This window comes from Pelodiscus sinensis, chromosome 8 (assembly GCF_052426305.1).
Source record: "Pelodiscus sinensis isolate ZL-2025 chromosome 8, ASM5242630v1, whole genome shotgun sequence".
Lineage (NCBI taxonomy): Eukaryota > Metazoa > Chordata > Testudines > Trionychidae > Pelodiscus > Pelodiscus sinensis.
The window spans coordinates 7,106,943-7,127,755 of NC_143059.1; the positions used below are offsets into that span (position 1 = coordinate 7,106,943).

At 45.8% G+C, this 20,813-nt stretch overlaps 2 protein-coding genes across 5 annotated transcripts in view; both read right to left on the bottom strand.

Moving 5' to 3' along the window:
• The window catches only part of LOC102452319 (dual specificity phosphatase 29), a 79,800-nt gene extending 78,953 nt beyond the window's left edge, over positions 1–847 (bottom strand). The window contains exon 1 of the mRNA XM_075935768.2: positions 715–847. The gene's annotated coding sequence lies outside the window, so the exon portion shown is untranslated. The remainder of the gene's footprint in view (positions 1–714) is intronic.
• Positions 1–20,813, bottom strand: part of LOC102451909 (dual specificity protein phosphatase 13B-like) — a 42,304-nt gene that overhangs the window by 13,401 nt on the left and 8,090 nt on the right. For 2 of the 4 annotated variants that reach the window (XM_025186275.3, XM_006126345.5), the window contains exons 2-3: positions 1,544–1,735; positions 715–935 (exon numbers count right to left, since the gene is read on the bottom strand). In XM_025186275.3, the coding sequence (XP_025042060.3) occupies positions 715–935; positions 1,544–1,734 (412 nt within the window). In that variant the 5' untranslated portion in view covers position 1,735. Of the gene's footprint in view, positions 1–714; positions 936–1,543; positions 1,736–1,810; positions 2,885–3,624; positions 6,368–20,813 lie in introns of those variants that run through there. The other 2 variants (XM_014575158.4, XM_089780343.1) reach the window with 2 other exon arrangements.

A 20,813-nucleotide genomic window follows, 5' to 3' on the forward strand; every position in this document is an offset into this window, starting at 1 on the left:
TGGGGCTGTGGAGCAGCACCTCCGTGAAGATGAATTTGTGTGCACAGTGGGAGAGAGAGAAGTAGATTGCAGTTGTAGCAAAGCTTCAGGTCTGGATCTGCTACTCTTAGTAGGGTGGGGTGGAAAGTTGCTCCCCTTCCCTTTATGGCTAATGAGGTCACCAGCTTACCAGGCCAGCTCTGGGAGCATAGGCGGCAGCCATGTGAGTAACTGAGCCCATCCAGGTTCTCCACATCACCCGCCAGACATTTTGTTTTCCCGCTGCCCATGCGCAGGGTGTCCAGATTCCGCTGGATTCTGGCCGTGTAGTTTTTTCCGAACGATATTACTAAAGTGACACGTGCATAAAACAAGGCGCCAGGGAACGAGGTGCATGCTCATTGCACACAGCATTGACTGTGAGAGCCGCGTACGACCTCTGCATCCAATCAAAGTGCCGCTACGGTTCAATCGGCGGCCCCGCAAATTCTAGGAACGCAAGCAGAGCGAACAAAACGAGCGTATGCTGCAGGACTGTCCTAGATACGACCAACTTGCCGCCCACTGAGATGGAGGGCCATTCATGAGTCCCCCTGCATTACCCATTGCTGAGGTCACTTAAGTATTTCAATTCCCACCCATCTCTGTTTGGAATCTGCTTGTGCCGAACGCTAGCTGCTTTGCGCCGCTTGTTTTTAACGGAAGCCGCGTAACGCGCACAGCCAGTGTGGTTACCTCTTGGAGAATTCAGTGCTGCTCTTATGTATCTGGCCGCTTGATAGAAGTAAATGCTGAGATCAAAATGTGGATCATCATCGGCTTCTATCCCGTAATAATCTACAGGCAGCTCTCTGTAGAATTTAGCTCCGGTGTCAATGTGAAATCGGCCAGCAGCAGCGTTCACAATGTGGGTGATACCCATTCGGCGAAGCTGGGCTTTGTCCCGAGCGGTATATCTGCAAGAAGGAACACCTTGGGCATACTGGGCATGTGAAAGGATTTCTCTGCCCACTGCCCCACAAATCTCTAGGCCAAACTATCATGGAATTACTTGTGCATAGATTGTTATTACAGTGCTGAAAGGCACGCTAGCTGCTTTGAAATATTAGAAAACGGGAGCAGCTCCATTTTTTTCCCCATCGGTGTCCCCCATCCTGCCCCACCCCCGAGCATAAACTGGCTTGTGAATTTCTCATTGCCACCATGGGTGTTTTTCCGATTTTCATTGGGAAAAAACATTTTTTTCCCCAAAAATAGTTTAACAAAATATTTTTTAAGCACGGTTAGCGTACTCCGCTGCTGTACTGATGCAGTGCTTTTATGCTAGCACAGAGAAGATACGGTCATGCTCATTTTAGACCTTGGGAGGCATAAAAATGGTGTAAACCTGCCTCTCCTTTTTAGGTTCTGCTCTAAGCATAATTCAATCAGAGCCAAGGATTGGGCCTCCGTTAGCAGATGGCTCCCAAACCTTCCATTCTCCAGTGATTTCATCTGACAGTCCCCATTTATCACCTAGGTTTTGTCTTATTTTAAGGTCAGTTTCTTGAGGAGGCTCACTTACAAGTCTCCCACATAGAGGTTTGGCCAGACTTCATTCACGTGGCCAGTGGAAGGGGTATGTGTCCACAGCAGGCGGTGAAGTTCTGTCAGAGGTGGCGTTTGGTAACTGCTCTGGCTTCTGGGGGTCAGGCTGGAAGCGCTTCGTATCCTGGGGCGCAGTAAGTCCTCTGTGCACAACGAATGGAAAGCCATCCTGAAATACAGAATGAAGACTACTTACCCCCTAATTTATACGGTGGTCCATTCTCCCTCCCACTCAAAAACTCACCTGCCATTGCAAGAACTTCCAAGGTCCCTGCCTTCAAAGAGCTTACCATCTGTCAGCTCTGTGTTGGTACAGCACTTCGCACAAGCGGACCCTGATTCATGACAAGGGCTCAGTGCTATTCCTACAATATGAGTCACAGTAGGAATAATTATCTATTGCGCGGTTAAGGGCAGTATTTTGATAGTGCTGAATAGTTCCATTCCAATGGTTCTATTCATTGCCCAGATGACAAACTTCCACAGTAGGAAGGAACTGCATGAGCAGGGTGTAGGCGTTAGCACTTTGGAGAGGATTAATTTTATTTCACTTACTTTCCTCCTTTTCTCTCTCCTCTCTAGACATCTAGTCTGGAAATAACGGTTGGAATTATAGATGGAAACAATGCCGTAGGCGTTGATTGTGCCTGGCTTTATTCAGTCCCTTGGAAGAGTAGCTCTTTGGTTCTTTAACTGGACATGGGTTTGAGCTTTGGGACAATTCTTAGGAGCAGAAAAAAGCAGAAACACTCCAGCTGAGGTCATCAATTTGTCTACGCCACAACTAAAAGAATTATAGGGGGACAATTTACTTATGGATAATCCTCAATGAGCCTAGTTGGGCCACCGTAGCCCCTAGCTCGCTCACAGCAACATTTCCCAATGATAAAGGACCAGAATGCTTTAGAGGGCTGGTCATAGGATATGGAACTGTCAGGGCTATTCCTCACTCTGGTACTCCAAGTGCAGAAGGAAGGGGCCCGCAAAGACTTTCAATATACCTTGCCACTATAGGCACTGGTTATAAATACTTCCCCCAGAATCACAACACACAGATTTTGGGGGGTTGCTGCCACCATCAAGTAATTTTTATCCCTAAAACTGGGGCAGACACTAGAAGCCACCCCCAGGTTACCCCAAGCTCTTCTGCCACAAGAGAGCTTAAAAAAAGAAAAGAGGAAAAACAAGCTGCCATCTCTATTAGCTGCCAGTCTGAGGCTATGTCTAGATGTGTTTCTTACACTGTGTTTTGTGGCACACCGGTGTACCACGAGGCAGTTGGAGGTATGCCGCAGAGAACAACAGAGTTCAAAATGGGCCCTTTTTTTCTCAATAACTCCCCTTTCTCCCCCCCCTCCCCCCCACAACTTTTTTGTTTTGTTTTGTTTTGCTCAACAAAAAATCCTTGGTGTTCCTTGTAAAAAAAAAATATTGTTCAGTGTTCCTTGGTCTTATAAAGTTTAAGAAACACTGGTCTAGATTGCAGAGTTCTATCAGAAAAAGATATGCAAATTGCAAATCGCAATTTGGGTATCTTTTTCCGCTTTCTTTTTCCTTCGGAAGAGGCTTTTCCAAAACTTGGCCCGTCTGCATGGGGCCAGATTTTGGAAAAAACTCCTCTTTCAGAACATCCCTTATTCCTCTCTCTGAGAACACATCTGCTTTTTTCGGAAACGGTTCTGTAAAAGTGGATGCATTCCCTGGATGCGGCAGAGCTTTTCCGGGATTATCCCAGAAAAATTCTGCAGTCTAGACATACCCTGAGACATGCAGACACACACCCAGACAGACCTCCTGTACCTTCTAGGACACAAGAATCAAATCATCACCTTAAAGTGATTTTTATTACAAAACAAAAGACATACTTGATAAAGCATACTTGGTTGCTAGATGTTACAGAGCAACTAAGAAAAACAAATAAAAAACAGAGAAAATTTCTGGAAAAAAATGCTTAGATGGTAAATGGGGAGGCATAGGTCTACACAGAGCAGATCAAACCAAACCACAAAATAAAAAAAAATCCTGATTGTGACTAGATTCACTTTTCCCTTTACTTACTTCCAATCTTTTCTTGGCTCAGTCCACTTCCATACCCTGAATTCCCTGGAGGCATGGTAGTCCTGCCTGGGTTTAAATCATTCTGTCTCTCTCAACTCCTGGTTTAACTCTCCCACACAAAGAAAGCAGGCAAAGAATCTTATACAATTCAAATGTCAGTACTGCATGCCCATTGGTTCTTCTGGCCACCAGAGTTTAACCCCTTCGTCACCGGGTTTTGGTCAGCATTCCTCCTGTCCATTACGGGAGCCTTTACCAAATTCCCCATCTCTGCTTACTTTAGGCAAGAGAAGGAACACCGGCCAGGCAAAGTGTGTGTGTGTGGTGGGGGGGGAGGGGACGGGTCCAGCTCTGCACTCCCAGAAGGGGCAGGGCTGGGGCAGCTGGCCAGGAGCACTGCCCAGACCCATGGTGCACCCCCTGCCCAGGCCTACAGGCTGCCCGGAAAGCATGGTGTGGCAGTCCAGAATGATTTAAAGGGCCTGAAATTCTGGCTGCCACCACTGAGACTGCAGCAACAGCAGTGACTGGAGTCCCGGGCCTCTTTCAATCACTGCTCCCCTTCTCCACCCCCATCGATGGGCTGGAGCACAGGAATTTGCATCTAAGAACAAACACACTACACATCCCTCCAAAATCACCTTCCGAAAAGGGCTGGCTCTCGTCTCGCCGGTTTTGTATTCCAGCAAACGAGTTTACGAGAAGGGATGTTCACTGAAACAGTGAGCGTTACAATACGTTCATGGAATTCTAATCTGGAATTCTCACACACAAACCGTTCCACTACAACCTGAGGGTATCCCCAAATAGCTACCCTGTGTCTTAACAAGCCCCCCGTTATTTTGAAATATATTTTGAAATAACGGGTGCGCTATTTCGGCATCCCTGTAACCCTTGCTCCCTGAGGGCTAAGGGACGTCTCGAAATAACACGTTATTTCAAAATGTGGCGCTGTGCGAACGTGCCAAATTTCAAAATAAGCTATTTTGAAAGAGAATCGAAATAAGATATGCAATCTTATTTCGACTTTAGGGTACTGTGTAGATGCACTCTTATTCTAAAACTCACATTTATCCAGCCTGGTAGCCTCCATTTGTCATTGCTCAATCCAAGTATGAGCTACTTCAAAGATACTTCCACTCCCCCTTCCAGTGCATAACGAACCTAATTGTGTCAATTCCTCCCCTGACTCCAGTGGGTGATCTCAAACACCTACATTACTTGCCCGATGTCACAAAGGAAGCCTGCGGCAGAAACAGAAATAGCATTTCCTGTGTCTTAACCACCGGACCATCTGTCATTCCTTTAAATAAAGCAGCTTCCCCCAGCATCCCCTACCTCATAATAGCTGCAGCTTACTTCCCTTCCTCTGACATATGCCCGTCCCTTGAAGAGTGGCTGGTGACCACTCTGGTGCAGCTGATGACCTTATAAGTTTCCTTCAGCTATTTTGGCCTCTTTATTTACTGCTTCCTGTTATTCCCCTCTGCTTTCTTTCTCTGCTGAATAAAATTCTCTGTTGACTTTTTAGTTAATATTGCTGAGTTTTTGAGAGCCAAATGAACTGATCACCTCGCCTCTCCGAGCCATACGGTAGTAATGAATTATAGCCTGTCTTGTGACCCGTCCAGAGTGTTGTGTGGATTGTGTTGCTGAATGAGATCTAGGAAACAGGGTGGCTTAAAATTCATCAGCCTGCCCTTCCAGGAATTGGACAGTTAAATTATAGAAGGAAAGGGCAGTTTTTCCATAATACAGATAGAGTATTTTCTTAGATGTCAGTGCAGAGGCACCTAAAGCACCCATTCAGAATGTACTGAAGGCCTCAGCAGAGTGGCCAAGGACTGAATGGGCAATGGAGACTTTTCTGCCCTCGGGCCTTGTCTACACTAGGTCTGGAAGGTCACATTAAGGTGCGCAACTCCAGCTATGTAAAATATGTAGTGGAGCCAGCTTACCTTAAGCCGAGCTTGGTACCGTCTTCACAGAGGGAGACCAAAAGGAACAAACACTCCCATCAGCTTTCCTTACTCCTTGCGACTGTCAGGATTACCAGCACAGACCAGAGCTACACTCAGCCTTTGATTTAGTGGGTCTTAACTAGCCCCGCTCAATCAAATGCCAGAAAATCAATCTCCAGCGCAGCAAGTGAAGGCATGGCCTCAGTCTAGTAATTATACACTTCCCCCAGTTTCCAGCCTGTTGTCTGACTCTGTTCTGATGGTGAAAACACCTGCAATCCAACATTCCCTAGCTGTTGCACCAGTGCTGCAGCTGATGAAATTGAATCGGTGCTAGGCAAGGGTTGGGAAAAGTGTTCATGTAAATGTATCTCTAGAGGTGGTCATTTCAGTAGAGAACAGAGCCATATTGACTAAGCAGTACAGGGAAGCTTGTGCTGTATGTGCCCTATAGATAAAGAGAAGATACGCCGAACGTTTTGGCAACTGAAGCTAAGATGGGTGAATCCCTCCAAAATCACCTTCCACTAAGGTCTAGATGTAGTCTCGTCAATTTTGTATTTCAGCAAATGACTTTACCCGAAGGGATGTTCACTGAAACAGTGAGCATGACAGTAAAATCATGGAAATGTAATTGGGAATTCTCACATGCAAATATTTCCACGACAGCTTGATTCTAAAACTCAGATTTATTCAGCCATGCATAGAATCATGGCATGTATCTTCTGTGTCCAATCCAAACTAGCTATCATTGCTCAAATTTCAACAACACAATATTCACAGCAAACCGAGCACCTATGATCGTTAGATAGAAAATGGCTTGTTAGAAATCAGTTCCATAATGAGTCCATTCAAGAAAATAAATAGCTTCCAACGGAAAATTTACAAACAGAACACAAGGCAAAAAATTTACCGGAGAAACTATTCACTCCAGACTATTTTAGCTTGAGTTTTCAGTCTAGCACTTTTCACACACTATGTTCTCACATGCAAATTAATTTTGTATCCATTTATTTAACTGCACACTTTAAACAAAGTGATGAAGTTATTGTGTCTAGCTGCAATAAGATATGCATGTTGCTTAAAACAAGGTTGCCCAACATTAATAGGAGAACACATGAATTATAAATAATATGATTGTCCACAGACACTGTAAAGTATTTTTAAAATATATATTTAATGACTGGCTAGTTTAACTTATCTTACTTTGCATAAATCTGTTTACTCTGTATCTGGAGTGGCTTGGTTTTGTGGCTCACTTTATATGTAATGAGCTATATTGTCTGAAAATGCCCATCAGTTGGAATGCTCTTAATGAGAGTCATATGAAACATTTCTGGTCTTTGCCCTATTGAAACTGTATCACAGTAATTATTCAACCGTGTTAGAAGAAAGTTAGCACTACATTTAGATTAATTTTGAATCATTTTCTACTAGAGCTAGTAATTTTAGCTGAACTGTGTAGTGAAATTTAATTAAATATAAATATATATTTATATTTAATAAAGGTTATCTGGAAAACCACAATCAGGCAAGTCTTTAATAAATTTGAAGGCTAGAAAGAAACATTATGATAATCTAGTCTGACCTCCTGTAGAACACAGGTCAGTGTGTCATCAGTGATTCCAGTATCTAGCACAACAACTCGAGAATTGTTGATGCTGTTTAGCACACGTATTATAGTAATGCCTAAAGGCGAATCCATTCAGGGGGCAATTGTGCTAGACTTGGTGCAAATATGTAGTAAACAAATAGTCCCTGCCTCCAAATTGCTTAGGCTCAGCCTAGGCTACCGCAGTAAGTAGACTTATGTTAAGCAATTCCAGCTATTTGAATAACAGAGCTAGAGTTGACGTAGCTTAGGTTGACTTACTGCAGTGTTTACACTGCACTGGATCAATGGGAGATGCTCTCCCATCAGCTTACCTTATTCTTCTCATTTGGGGTAGATTACCGGGGTTGACAGGAGAGCGATCTGTGGTTGATTTGGCAGGACTTTGCTAGACCCACTAAATCAACCCCCTGTGCATTGATCACCAGTGTTAATCCAGCTGTAGTCTAGATGTAGGCTTAGAGACAAACAAGGGAGCCTGCATAGAGGGGCTGGGGAAGACTGAATAACAAAAGTAATATGCATAGAAAACAGTTGACATGTCTCATGGCAGCTTCAGTTGATGTTAGGCCTTGAAGTTCTGTTCACATGATCTCCTTCATTTCCCTTATGAAGATGCTGCAGTGGAGTCTCGCTTCATCATCAACTGGATGAGTGGGATAGCCTTTTCTTCCCACCCAGGCAAGCAACAATGTATGCCCATTTGGACTGCGTTCATTGTGGATTCTTCAGAGCCATTTTCATTAACTTTGGCCTGATCTGTGCGACCGAATTAGGTTGGCGCGATGCAGCTTATGTTGACCCAACTATGTAAGTGTCCACACTAAAATTTCACTCCTGCTGATATAACTATCCCACTACACTAACAGGAGAGGAAGGAGTCAATGTTGAAGCAGTTATGTCAATTCACCGTCAATGTAGACTCTGCATTTCTTACAATGACTGACTTTCAGAAGCTGCCCCGCAATGCCCCACGCTCATAGCACAGTCAGTACAAGTGCTTTTGATGAGGATGGGCAGCATTGACACAAGGAATATAGTGTGGAGATGCAAAAGTGATTTAAGTACTGCACATGCCTGGGTTGACATAATTTTGTAGTGTAAATCTAACCTCGCAGGATGCTCTGAAGCAACAATCCTGGTGTGGGAACAACTACGCATTGCAAAAATATGGAGAGGACCTTTGAGAGAAGGTCCCTAAACACAAATCTCAGTCCTTTGAAACTCAGATTACTTTTCTGCTAGTTTCAATGTAAATACAATACTTGGCTAAATAAGAAGGCAGGAAATAATAGGGCATGTTGACTAGTGACTAAGTTCCTTTTGAGTCAGTACCGAGCCAAACTGGTGCCCATTGGTAAGGCTCGCAGAGAACATAAGGCTGCACAAAATGGTGTTGGCGCTTCATTAGGAGCTACCATGTTCTTTGCATGGAAGTGAAGCCAAGGCCCTAGCACCGTGTTATCTCTTTAGTCCTTCCCTGTCCCTTTTTTTTTCTGGTGAGCTAGAGGTCCTGAAATTTTACTAAAATTTCTTGACATCAGTATCCTCACCTCAATAATCTATTCAGTGTGTTAATCCCATCAGGAATTCTCAGTCTGTGCATTTGTAGAATATCACCTTTTCCCCACCGTAATACACATGTTCACGCACCCTGTATCTCTGGGACCAATTCCAGGGCTAACAGCTGTGCTTGAAAACCACAAATGCTTTTCAGAAAACCTATCCATTGGGCCGATTACTCCATGACAACATATGTCCGAGGCAAGGTTTTATGCGTTCTTTGTTCTATCTCCACACATTATAAGTATCAGTCATCGTTCTTCCTTCTTTCCGTTTAACCGAATAGTCTCACTGACACTATAATGTAGCGTGACAGACCATGTGACTCAATCACAGTGCTGACTGAGGTAGGACTGGCTGGATTTGAACACCATGATGCTGGCAGCTTCCGGGGCTGCCCAAGGTATTTGAGCGGCCAATTGTCTGTGAGAAAATCTCTCTGGCAACTGGGGGATGTAATGGGAAGAGCATTGCCCAGTTGAGTAGGCACTTCCAGCCTACCAAGCTTAGCACCAGCTGTGTGTTTTGTGGAAGGTGAGGGCCATGTGCCTTGGTGTGACTGCAGAATCCATGCCAGTGACCTGAGACGAAAATGAATCCTTTGCCTGGTTTCTCTCTGGAGATTAGGTTGGTACCTAGTGACCTCTCTCAACACAGGGCTAGAGTGGGATGCTCTTATTCACACTGTGTAGACCTTACTCCATGTGAAGCCCCACTGAATGCTGTGGAGGTATAGATGGAAAAAGGTGTAAGATCCAAATGTCAATAAGGGCATCACTATTTGGCCTGATTTTCAGAGGATTTTGCTCAGCCTGCCCTGGCTCCTCGGAACTTCAGCTGGAGTTGTGGAGACGTCACCCTTCTGTAAAGCCTCTCACATCTCTCTTCCTTTCTCAGTGATTCCGTGGGCCAATCACCTGGGATCATAACCGATCTTGAATGCTGCAAGAGGCAAGACAGCATGTGGTCCCTCCAGAGGGGTCTAGCTTGTGCTATAGATACACTCCGAATGTTCTTGTGACATCAGCTAGTTGCTGCATCTCTGCTGGTGAGTATTAGGTGCACGTGTGTACTTGTTCAAGGGGGTGAGTGTGGAGGGGATTCACTCTCTTGTGCGGCTGCTTTTATTAAGTGGAAATAGGCTCCTCAAACAGGTTGCCTCCTCTGCATTGAAGGCCACGGTCAGGGTTAAAGTTTGGAGCAACACAGTTCTTGCTCCTCTGCTTACGGGAGAGCTGCCTCCTCTTCCTGGCTTGGGAGAGCAAGGTTCCAACTGTACCACCCCTTCCTGCTTGGTTGCCACGGTGAGCATTGAGTCTACAAAACGGGCACTTCCTGCCGCTGGCTTTGTCAGGTGATGTAGGTGGGATTGCAGCTATGTCTCTGAGCTGTGAAGATAAACTCTACTCACTCACCAGTATCAGCAGAGAGCCTGGTGGTGGAATACCTTTCCAGAAGAGGATGGATATATATGTGCACTGACTGGGAAGATCTCACCATCTCCATGCTGGAGGAGGAAGACTTAAGGCCTGATCCAAAGCCCATTAGAATCTCCTTGACTTAGATCAGCCCATTCCCTGAATGTGGGGAAAAGCCACCATTCCCCGAAAAGTAACCTGAGGACATCTGTCTGAATGTAGCTGCAAGAGGGTGTGTAAGACCAGAACTCTAGCGGTTGTGAGGTATAGAAAGTGGCTGACCATGGAAAGCAAGATACTGAAGTGGCTGTTTGGGCTTGAATACTGATAAATACATGGGTGAGCTGGGTTAGAAAAGGACACCCAGGCCCTCTTTGCTGAGGCATTGAATTAAGATTCATATCATAGCTGGGGTAAGATTAATACGGCCCAGACCTGCAAAACTTGACTCTTGTGAGCATTTCCCCTGTCTTGTGAAAAGCCTGCTGTGACGGGGTGTGCTTACCCTGCACTGGGCTAGGAGGGCTTGATGTCCTGTGAAGGGAGGAAGCCTTGTTCTCTCCCCAGCCATACTGAGCATGCTCCAAGGGCTGGTACAGTATAAAAGAGGGCAGCTCAGCTTAGACTGGACTGGACACCGGAGGAGAAGGACATGGTGCAGGAGCTCCAGAGGTACCCCAGCCAGAGGCCTGGACGATGGGAGCCAGAGACTTGAGAGACTGCATTGAGCTCAGGGAGAGGCTGGTGCCGTGGAACTAGAGGACCCAGAAACTACATGGTCCCAATGATGGACCTGGTAGGAAGTGACCCAAACTCTCTTGTGTTACTGACTCTAGCCATTAGGCTGTGCTGTCTCGGGACGAGGCGTGCTTACGTGACACCTACTCCTGAGCAAGTGTTTGCAGAATCCGGTGTCTAGTCTATTACTTGACTATAGGAGGAAATTTTTCCTTTTATTAAATTACTGCAGCACACAGCTCTGGGGAGCACGGCAGAAAGAGAACACGCAGAAATCCATTTTCCACAGCGCCTGCACCCCTGCTGCCTAGAAATATTTTGTTGCTGAATTGGGCCCTTTATTTACTAGTTACGAACTTTATGTGCCACTTTAACAGCGTGCATTGTAGCTATTTAAAGCCCAGCCTTAAACAGGCCCAGACATTGTGTTAACAAGCTGCACGTTACAATGTATTTTTTTTGTAACTGCTGGTTATACCATCAGCTATTAAGAATTTATTACTGCTGCATTTTAGACCATGCTCTCCAGTAACTTTCATTACGGCCATCTAGCTCTCATTAAATAAATATTCGTCAAGAGCAGGAACCCCAGTGTAAAGTGACCCGAAAGGTTTTTACCTGCCAAGACCGGAGGTCAGGCCCTTAGGTGTCAATGATGCTATTGGCATTTGCAGGGAAACACAAACATGTAAAACTGTGCAGGGAGTCGGTTTCCTCCCCAGTGCTAGGTGCTCATGAGGTCATCAGCTTGGAACATGAGAAACATGGAGCCCTAAGGGCCTCAGCTTAGCTCTTGGCAGGCGAGCGAAGGAAGCAGCGTGGGCCAAATCCTGCAGTCAACCTCCTCCCCACCCTTCAGCCCCTTGAAGACGTTGGATTTTTTTTGGCACAGCGAGAGCAGAGAAGGGCAGTGGGAGGGTGGCCTGTGACAGAAACTGTCGTGACTTCACAGAGCTGCCGACCTTCCTCCACGCCCATCAACCGAAGGGGCGGGGCATCAGGCAGAAAGGGCGGGGTCTCGGGAGGAGCGAGGCTGTTTCCTCTAGGCGTGGCTGGCCCCTGGCAGGTGGGGGAACCTTCCCATACTTCCCCCGCCCCCAGGCCAATCTGGGAGGGGGGGCGAGGGAGAATGCAAAGTCTCTCACCCCCGATCCTTCCCTGCCAGCAGCATGCGGCACCTAGAGGGAACCGCCAGCTGTTTTGAATACCTAGTTTACAACCGAGTAATCTGAGAATTTCAGAGGCTTGTTCAGTTAATGGTCTCTCTTGCTGGGCAAGTGCATGGGTGCTGGGCAATGTTCCCTGTAATCTTTTCCGGCCATGTGTTGATTTTTCCCATCCATGTGCAGAATACATTTTTATGTGCACCACCAGTGGAAGCGCAAAAAAAAAAAAAGTTGTGGATGCTCTGCTAATCAGTTAGGTGGGATCTGAATCTCTCTTAGGTGTCCAGCTTACAGAGAACACTGGTGCTATGTAGATATATGCACTGTTTGTTTAAATCTGTAGGCGGTCATGATGATAACTGCCAGCCCGAGCTCTGCTATCCTACATCTTTTTCCACCACTGGGGCTAGAGTGGCGTGAGGGCTTGGAGAGATTAAGAGTTTTGGTTGGGAATCCCAGCTCCAGTTCCAGCCTCTTGCACCTTGGGAAATTTGCATCCCGATCCAAATGTCATGGCTAGAACATCCTCCTAGTATGTTGGGAGAAGGGTTGGCTCTCAGTTCATTGAGGCTCATCTCTCATTGACATACTCCCCCAAACAAAGGATGATTATCTAATTGAGCCAAATGATTGGAGACTGTACAATTCCACTAGAACTGAACCTTTTCTCTTCCCACCTCAAGACTTCCACTTGGAGTGTTCTTGCATCAGATTTGGCTCTCCCTGTACCTAAGGGTAAATTTTGGAAGATGGATTTCCAAGGTGATCTCAACCCAGTGCCTTATGTTCCCATGAATGTGATGCCAAAATTAATTTCCATTGGCCTCCTGTCGGGAATACAACTCCCTTTGCCTTGCAGAAGAAATATCATAGAATCCTAGACTATTAGAACTGGAAGGGACCTCAAGAAGTCATCCAGTCCCCTTATGTCCCTTTCATTTTGTTTTGAGCTGGCTTCATGTCACTTCTAGCAATAGTTTTCTCAACCTTTTCCATATCAGGACCACCCCTAGATGTCTCGGTCTCATCTAGCTGGGACCTTCCACTGGCCCAGTTAGCAACTGTTGTGACCACTGGGTGCTTGTTCACGTTGACATTTATTTGCATTCCCCATGAGGGTTCTAGAACCCACGACTTGCATGGTCTTATTGACAGGACAGTGTTTGTTTCAGTTCGTCTTGCAGTGAAGCACACATTTTGGACATGTGTGTTTAGCCGGATTTCTTCAAAGGAGGTAGAGAGAGAGGGCTGCTGAAAAGGTAATGGATGGCGACGATTTAACACCAGCCTGATTGCTATGCAGGAAAGGGGGCTCGTTAGGACCATATCCTATCAAAGTAGTGGTGGCTGGGTCATTAAAACTGCTGAAAGGGAAGGGGTAGTAGAGGATGGGGTTCACTTTCCTGCCTGGAAAGGTCATTGCTTAGCAGGGTGCTTCCTGCCTTATCTGTTTCTTTAGGGCTAGCTGCAGCATTGCTGCCTTTCCCCCTGACCTGTAGCCTTTTCTGAGGATTGTGGTGTTGCTAAGAGCTTCAGGAGAGTGATGACTTGGGTATCTCCGTGTTTACACAGAAGGGAGGAGTTTACGCTAGTGGCGGAGTAGGAGTAATGAAGGGAAACTGCAGGAGGTTGACAGTGAGTATATTAAGAATCGGTGTTTTATGGCAGTCTGAGTCATTACTAAACTTAGCCTGTGAGGTAGATGTTAGTATCCCCATTTTACAGATGGGAAAACTGAGGCAACAAACTCTTATGTGACCGCAGCTGGGCCAAGGGCAGAGCTATGCAAAATGTTGCCAGTGAAACCTGAATCCAGGCAAAGTTCAAAACTTTGGACAGATTTTTCCCAAAGCTGCATTGATCTTCCAGGGAGCTTTGGCCAGTTTAGAGTCTGAGGTGTAAAGTGGGGGAAAGTTAGTGCTTCTGCGTGATCCCTACTCCAGAATGTTGCTTGGGGTGGAATGTTGCTTGAGATTTTGTGTTCATTGGATCGTGAAGTCCAGAGAGAAATTCAGGGTGTGCAAACCCAAACCAAGGGAGATGTGACCCCTTGAACACTGCAGCATCACCACTCTGCATGCTGCTCTCTAGGATTCCTTCTTCCTTCTCAGACAGAACCTTGTGTGCCCCATCATAAAGCAGGGATGCACCTGCGTCAAATGCCGTGACTGCCTCACAGCTTTGCTTGCTTAGCTACTCTTCACTCCTTTCCCCACTAATCCGAATAGCACGACCGGCCCTTGCAAAGGCCAAGTTTCAGCAGATCAGAGAGCCTTTAGAAGTGCAGTTCCAACAGCACGTTCCTTCCCCCAGTCTCTGCTGGCAAAGGGATGAGCCCCGCTGCTTGTAGCAACACCCTGTCGTTCAGGTTTCCGGCTGGATACGTGGCAAGGTTGACAACCATTGCAAGGTACAAACAGAACAAAAGAGAGGACTGGAAACCCTCTCATGGGGATGAGGGGAGACTTGCCACACACAGAAGCAATTCAGCTGTTTTGTTTTATTCTCACAGTCCAGGCAAGTGCGAGTGCAAACCTAACCACCTGTTCAATCAGGTTTGTGAGTGAAGGCGTACTGGAATTTGAGACACTTCAGTCTTGGGATGGATCAATAAAGGCTTCTCCGATAACAGTGACAAAATGCATGTGCTACACATGCAATCCCAGGTGCCCCTCATAAATCATTAAAATACTGGCCTGTTCTAATCAGCCGCCTGGGTATAGGGTAATGCGCCATTTGAGAACTAAAACTAATAAAGTAAATTATTACCAAGGTCAAACTCAGCTGGAACAGACTGGGATTTGCTGGCTCATCCTCTCGCAGTCTAAAAAAATACAGTGAAAATACATGAAATCCCAACCCACTTAAGCAAACTGTTTAGCCATCATTGTGGAAATTCACTGTTAAGTCGGTTGTAGGGGAGACAAGCAGGAACTGATCAGATTTTGTCTGGTGGGTGACTTTCATCCCAGCATGTGTGCTTGTTATCTGGATTCAAAATACATCTGTTGTTTTGGATCAGACTGAGTATAGATGAATTCTTACCACGGGTCTAAAATAACCAACCATTCAAAATAAAACAATCCAAATCGTAACACTTTACAAGAGTGAAAGAACAAGATTTACCCAGGAAAGGAAAGAGCTGTATTAGGAGCTAGTTAGCCATTTAAAAAGGGGGGCTACAATTAAGGGGCAACGTATTTGCTAATGTGATGTGTTCCTCTGTTTTCGATTGGCTGCAGTGACCATCTCTCTGAAGGGCACGTCTCCCTCTAATGGCTGGAGGCCTCAGGAGGTTGTAATTCCTAATGCTGTCTTCGCTGAAGGAGATGCTCCTTAAACTCAAATGGTAGGGACTTCTGTTTTTTGGAGGAAAAAGATCTCCGTTCCAGCCACATTTACAGTGCTGGATGAGAGCGAATGGTTGGGGAGATGAATCATAGAACACTAGTACTGGAAGCGACCTTGAGAGGTCATTGAGTCCAGTCCCCTGCCCTCACGGCAGGACCATGCACTGTCTAGACCATCCCTGATGGATGTCTGTCCAACCTGCTCTTAAAGGTCTAAGTCTTAAAGCTCTAAAGAATGGTCTAAGTGACCTCAGTGTGTGGTTTGAGTAATGACAGCGAGGTGTATGTGGTCACAGAGTGATCCCAAAGGCTGGCTTCTAACTGTTGTGCTCCCATCTTGTTGACTCGTGACTTTATATTTAGGGCACAGATTGTTACAGACTGCTAGGCGCTATACTTAATAGATAACCGGAGTCCCTTCGTCCCATGTGACAGTCTAACATTTGTATGCCAGCAAAGAGGTGTCAGCCGCTTAGCGTGGTGTATTGAAAACTGTTAAAATGACAGGCTCTCACTTTAAAAGTCAGAGTTTCCTGGTCCTGTGTACAGCACAAGGGGCTCTATAGGGAAGTCTGTGATCTGGTTCTTCAGCAGGCAGGCTGCAAAGAGCCAGCCTACATCTAGGTGGCTTGAGATGTGCCTTTGGGAGCAGCCTGCTTGATGGCTCACTGTTGGTTCCTGGGTGCGAGGGTTTTGCGTGGGTGTGTCATTGCAATCTTTCAGGGTATTACTGTTTGGTTCTAACTCAGGGGTAAACCATGAACCTTCAAGGGATGTAAAGTCCCATGTAAAAAGTTAACTGATTAAATGTTATGTTTAACCGGTGAACTGGGATCCCATGGGTGGGGAGCCAGGCCAAACCGAGCTTGCCGTTCTGCGGGTGGGGACTGCTTGCGTCGCGCCCACTGCGCCATTGCAGCTCCCTGCCTGCAGCCTGGCTGGGCCACCGGTTTAACTGCTTAGCCAGTAAGCATCACCCTTGCCATTTCAACCATCACTCCTGACTTGAGGCACCAGAGAACGGTCCGAGGAATTGGCCTATGGTCTTTTCCATAGCAGAGCACGGCACCGAACAGGAGGGTCACTAGACTAAGCCTATTGCTTGCATTGCTAAGCAGTGAAACAAATAAATCATGAAATGTTAGTCATAAGAAATCCAGTAAGAGTCTGGTCAGGGGAACAAGAGAAGGACCGGATGGGTCTGTCCATGTTGGGGCCAAAGGGTCTAACATCGGGAGCGGCCTTGTTCCCAACTCCTGGGAAAATCAGGGTATGGGTCTGTACTTGCTGAGTAAATCTGGCTGTCAGCGCCACTAATATAATCCTATTGAATTCAACGGGGTTGCGCTGCCAGGGTGTAATGTCTTTGTAGATGTAGCCACACAGTTCCACTTGAGATATCGATATAAGATGTATTTAATTTCCCACTAAAGCATTGCATCCAACGTTTCATTTGATCTTTTTTTAAATTGGGATCATGGGCGAAATAGTTGGAATGGCAATGGAAAGCCATTTATCTCCTTCAATGTACGCAAGAGGCAGAGTTGTAGCACAGCCTCATTTTGGGACTCCATGTTGACCCGTAGGTCAACAGTGATATTCAGACCAATGTAATTTCCCCATCGGGCAAAGGATCACCTCTTTTGGAGGTGTGGTCACACAACTTTATGGTGAATAGGGAAGAATTTGGACCTCCCTGGTCAAATTGCTCATGGCCCACACTAGTACTTTATAGTATGAGCCCTGGGGATGAACTGAAGTCTTGCGGAGACTCTACAGCCAGGATTAGAGTGATGTGACTCTTTAGGAAGCCTCTATATTCCTCGTTCCACAAGGAAGAAGGGGGCTTCTGAAAGAAGGTATTTTTCCAAAATTTGGCCCAGTCTAGATGGGCCAAATTTCAGAAAAGTCTCTTCCGACAAAAGTATCGGAAAATGATATGCAAAATCCGATAGATCCTCGCAGTCTAGCCATACCCCTAGAGAGAACAGCTGGCAGTTCCCTCTGGTGCCACTCACCTCTGGTAGGGGGAGGAGACTTTGTGTGCTCCCTCACCCCCAAGTCTTGATCAGCCTGGGGGTGGGGGAGCGGCAGGGCAGCCATAGGCTGGATTGAACAGGTTGGCGGGCCGGATGCAGCCTGTGGACGCTGTCTTGCCCACCCCAGCTCTTAGGGGTTTCCTTAACTGTCTGAATCTTGGACCTGATTTTCCCCACTTCTCCTCCCTCCCCGCTGCAAAAAAAAAAAAAAAAAAGATTCAGAGCATTTTTAGGTAAGTTTGGATCCATTTTATGGAACAAACTAGTGCTGTGAGTGGGAAATAACTTTCCTGACCAACAAAAGATATAAAAAAACTGTCCATAGAATCATAGAGCTGGAAGAGACCTCAGAAGGTCATCAAGTCCAGCCCCCCGCTCTAGGCAGGACCAATCCCAACTAAATCAACCCGGCCAGGGCTTTGTCAAGCCGAGACTTGGCTTGGATGGAGACTCCACTACTTCCCTAGGGAACCCATCCCAGTGCTTCACTACCCTCCTAGTGAAATACTTTTTCCTAATATCCAACCTGGACCTCTCCCACCGCAACTTGAGACCATTGCTCCTTGTTCTGCCATCTGTCACTACTGAGAACAGCCTCTCTCCATCCTCTTTGGAACCTCCCTTCAGGAAGTTGAAGGCTGCTATCAAATCCCCCCTCACTCTTCCCTTCTGCAGACTAAACAGACCCAACTCCCTCAGCCTCTCCTCATAGGTCATATGCTCCAGCCCCCTCATCATTTTGGTTGCCCTCTTCTGGACCCTTTCCAATGCGTCCACATCCTTTTTATAGTGGGGGGCCCAGAACTGGACACAATACTCCAGATGTGGCCTCACCAGAGCCCCATAAAGGGGAATAATGACATCTCTGGATCTGCTGGCAATGCTCCTCTTAATGCAACCTAATATGCCATTAGCCTTCTTGGCTACAAGGGCACACTGTTGACTCATATCCAGCTTCTCATCCACTGTAACCCTCAGGTCCTTTTCTGCAGAACTACTACTTAGCTGATTGGTCCCCAGCCTGTAACAATGCTTGGGATTCTTTGTTCCAAGTGCAGGACTCTGCATTTGTCTTTGTTGAACCTCATCAGATTTCTTGTGGCCCAATCCTCCAATTTGTCTAAGTCACTCTGGGCCCTATCTCTGCCCTCAAGCGTATCTACCTCTCCCCCTAGCTTAGTGTCATCCGCAAACTTGCTGAGGGTGCAATCCATCCCCTCATCCAGGTCATTAATAAAGATATTGAACAAAACCGGTCCTAGAACCGAACCTTGGGGCACTCTGCTAGAAACTGACCACCATCCTGACATCGAGCCGTTGATCACTACCCGCTGGGCCCGGCCTTCTAGCCATCTTTCAATCCATCTTACCGTCCATTTATCCAATCCACATTCCCTTAACTTGCTGGCAAGAATATTGTGGGAGATTGTATCAAAAGCCTTGCTAAAGTCACATCCACTGACTTTCCTACGTCCACAGAGCCAGTTACTTCATCCTAGAAGCTAATCAGATTGGTCAGGCACGGCTTTCTCTTTGTGAATCCATGCTGACTATTCCTAATCACTTTCCTCTCTTCCAAGTGCCTCAAAATGGATCCCTTAAGGATCCCTTCCATGATTTTTCCAGGAACCGAGGTAAGATTGATCGGCCTATAGTTCCCTGGATTGTCCTTCTTCCCGTTTTTGAAGATGGGCACTACATTTGCCTTTTTCCAGTCATCCAGGATTTCTCCTGATCTCCACGACTTTTCAAAGATAATGGCCAAAGGCTTCTCAATGACATTTGCCAACTCCGTCAGTTTGGTCCAAGACCAAATCCGGTCACAGTCGAAATCTTGATTTTTTTTTTTCAATGTATGGATAAGCCAAAAAATTAAGTGGATCAACTGAAACCTTTCATTTCAATAACCTGTAAAGCTGCATGGTGATTAAGCCTTTTTTTGTTGAACTTTTTTTTTACAATATATAATCTAAACTTTCTTGACAAAATGCCGTTTTAAATCAGCCAGTGAAAATTTGCTTTTCCAAAAACGTCAGCACAAGATATTCCAACAGTTTCAAACTTCTCTTTTCTTTTTTGTTTTCCAAATCAGGAGATACATTGGGACCAACCCTTTCTAAACAAAAACAGTTTGTGGCACAAATCGACATTTTTCTGATGAAAAAATGTCATGTTTGAAAATTCTGGACCAGCATTAAACCAGCCCCTGGGAAGCTCAGTGGTTTATGACTTCCCCAAACCAGGTGAAAACTGGCAGTTGGGGCTGTGTTTTGGTCTGAGTTTTGAGGCTCCTAGGATGATGAAACTCATAACGAAACTCAGCAAATGGGTGTCTCTCACAAACTGACACCAGAAAACAAAATGTTTGTATGGACCCCTGTGAACTAACATAAGAACATAAGAATGGCCATACTGGGTCAGACCAAAGGTCCATCCAGCCCAGTACACTGTCTACAATCAGTGGCCAATGCCAGGTGTCCCAGAGGCAGTTAATTAAACAGGTAATGATCAAATGATCTCTTTTCTGCCATCCATCTCTACCCTCTGACAAACAGAAGCTAGGGACACCATTCCTTACCCATACTGGCTAATAGCCATTTTATGGACCTAACCTCCATGAATTTATCTAGTTCTCTTTTAAACCCTGTTGTAGTCCCAGCCTTCACAACCTCCTCAGGCAAGGAGTTCCACAGATTAACTATGCGCTGTGTGATGAAGAACTTCCTTTTATTTGTTTTAAACCTGCTGCCCATTAATTTCATTTGGTGGCCCCTAGTTCTTATATTATGGGAACAAGTAAATAACTTTTCCTTATTCACTTTCTCCACGCCACTCATGATTTTATAGACCACTATCATATCCCCCCTTAGTCTCCTCTTTTCCAAGCTGAAAAGTCCCAGTCTCTTTAATCTCTCCTCATATGGGACCCGTTCCAAACCCCTAATCATTTTAGTTGCCCTTCTCTGAACCTTTTCTAATGCCAGTATATCCTTTTTGAGAAGAGGAGACCACATCTGTACGCAGTATTCCAGATGTGGGCGTACCGTGGATTTATATAAGAGCAATAAGATATTCTCCGTCTTATTTTCTATCCCTTTTTTTTAATGATTCCTAACATTCCGTTTGCTTTTTTGACTGCTGCTGCACACTGCGTGGACGTCTTCAGAGAACTATCCACGATGACTCCAAGATCTCTTTCCTGATTAATTGTAGCTAAATTAGCCGCCATCATACTATATGTATAGTTGGGGTTATTTTTCCCAATGTGCATTACTTTACATTTATCCACATTAAATTTCATTTCCCACGTTGCCCAGTCACTAAGTTTGGTGAGATCTTTTT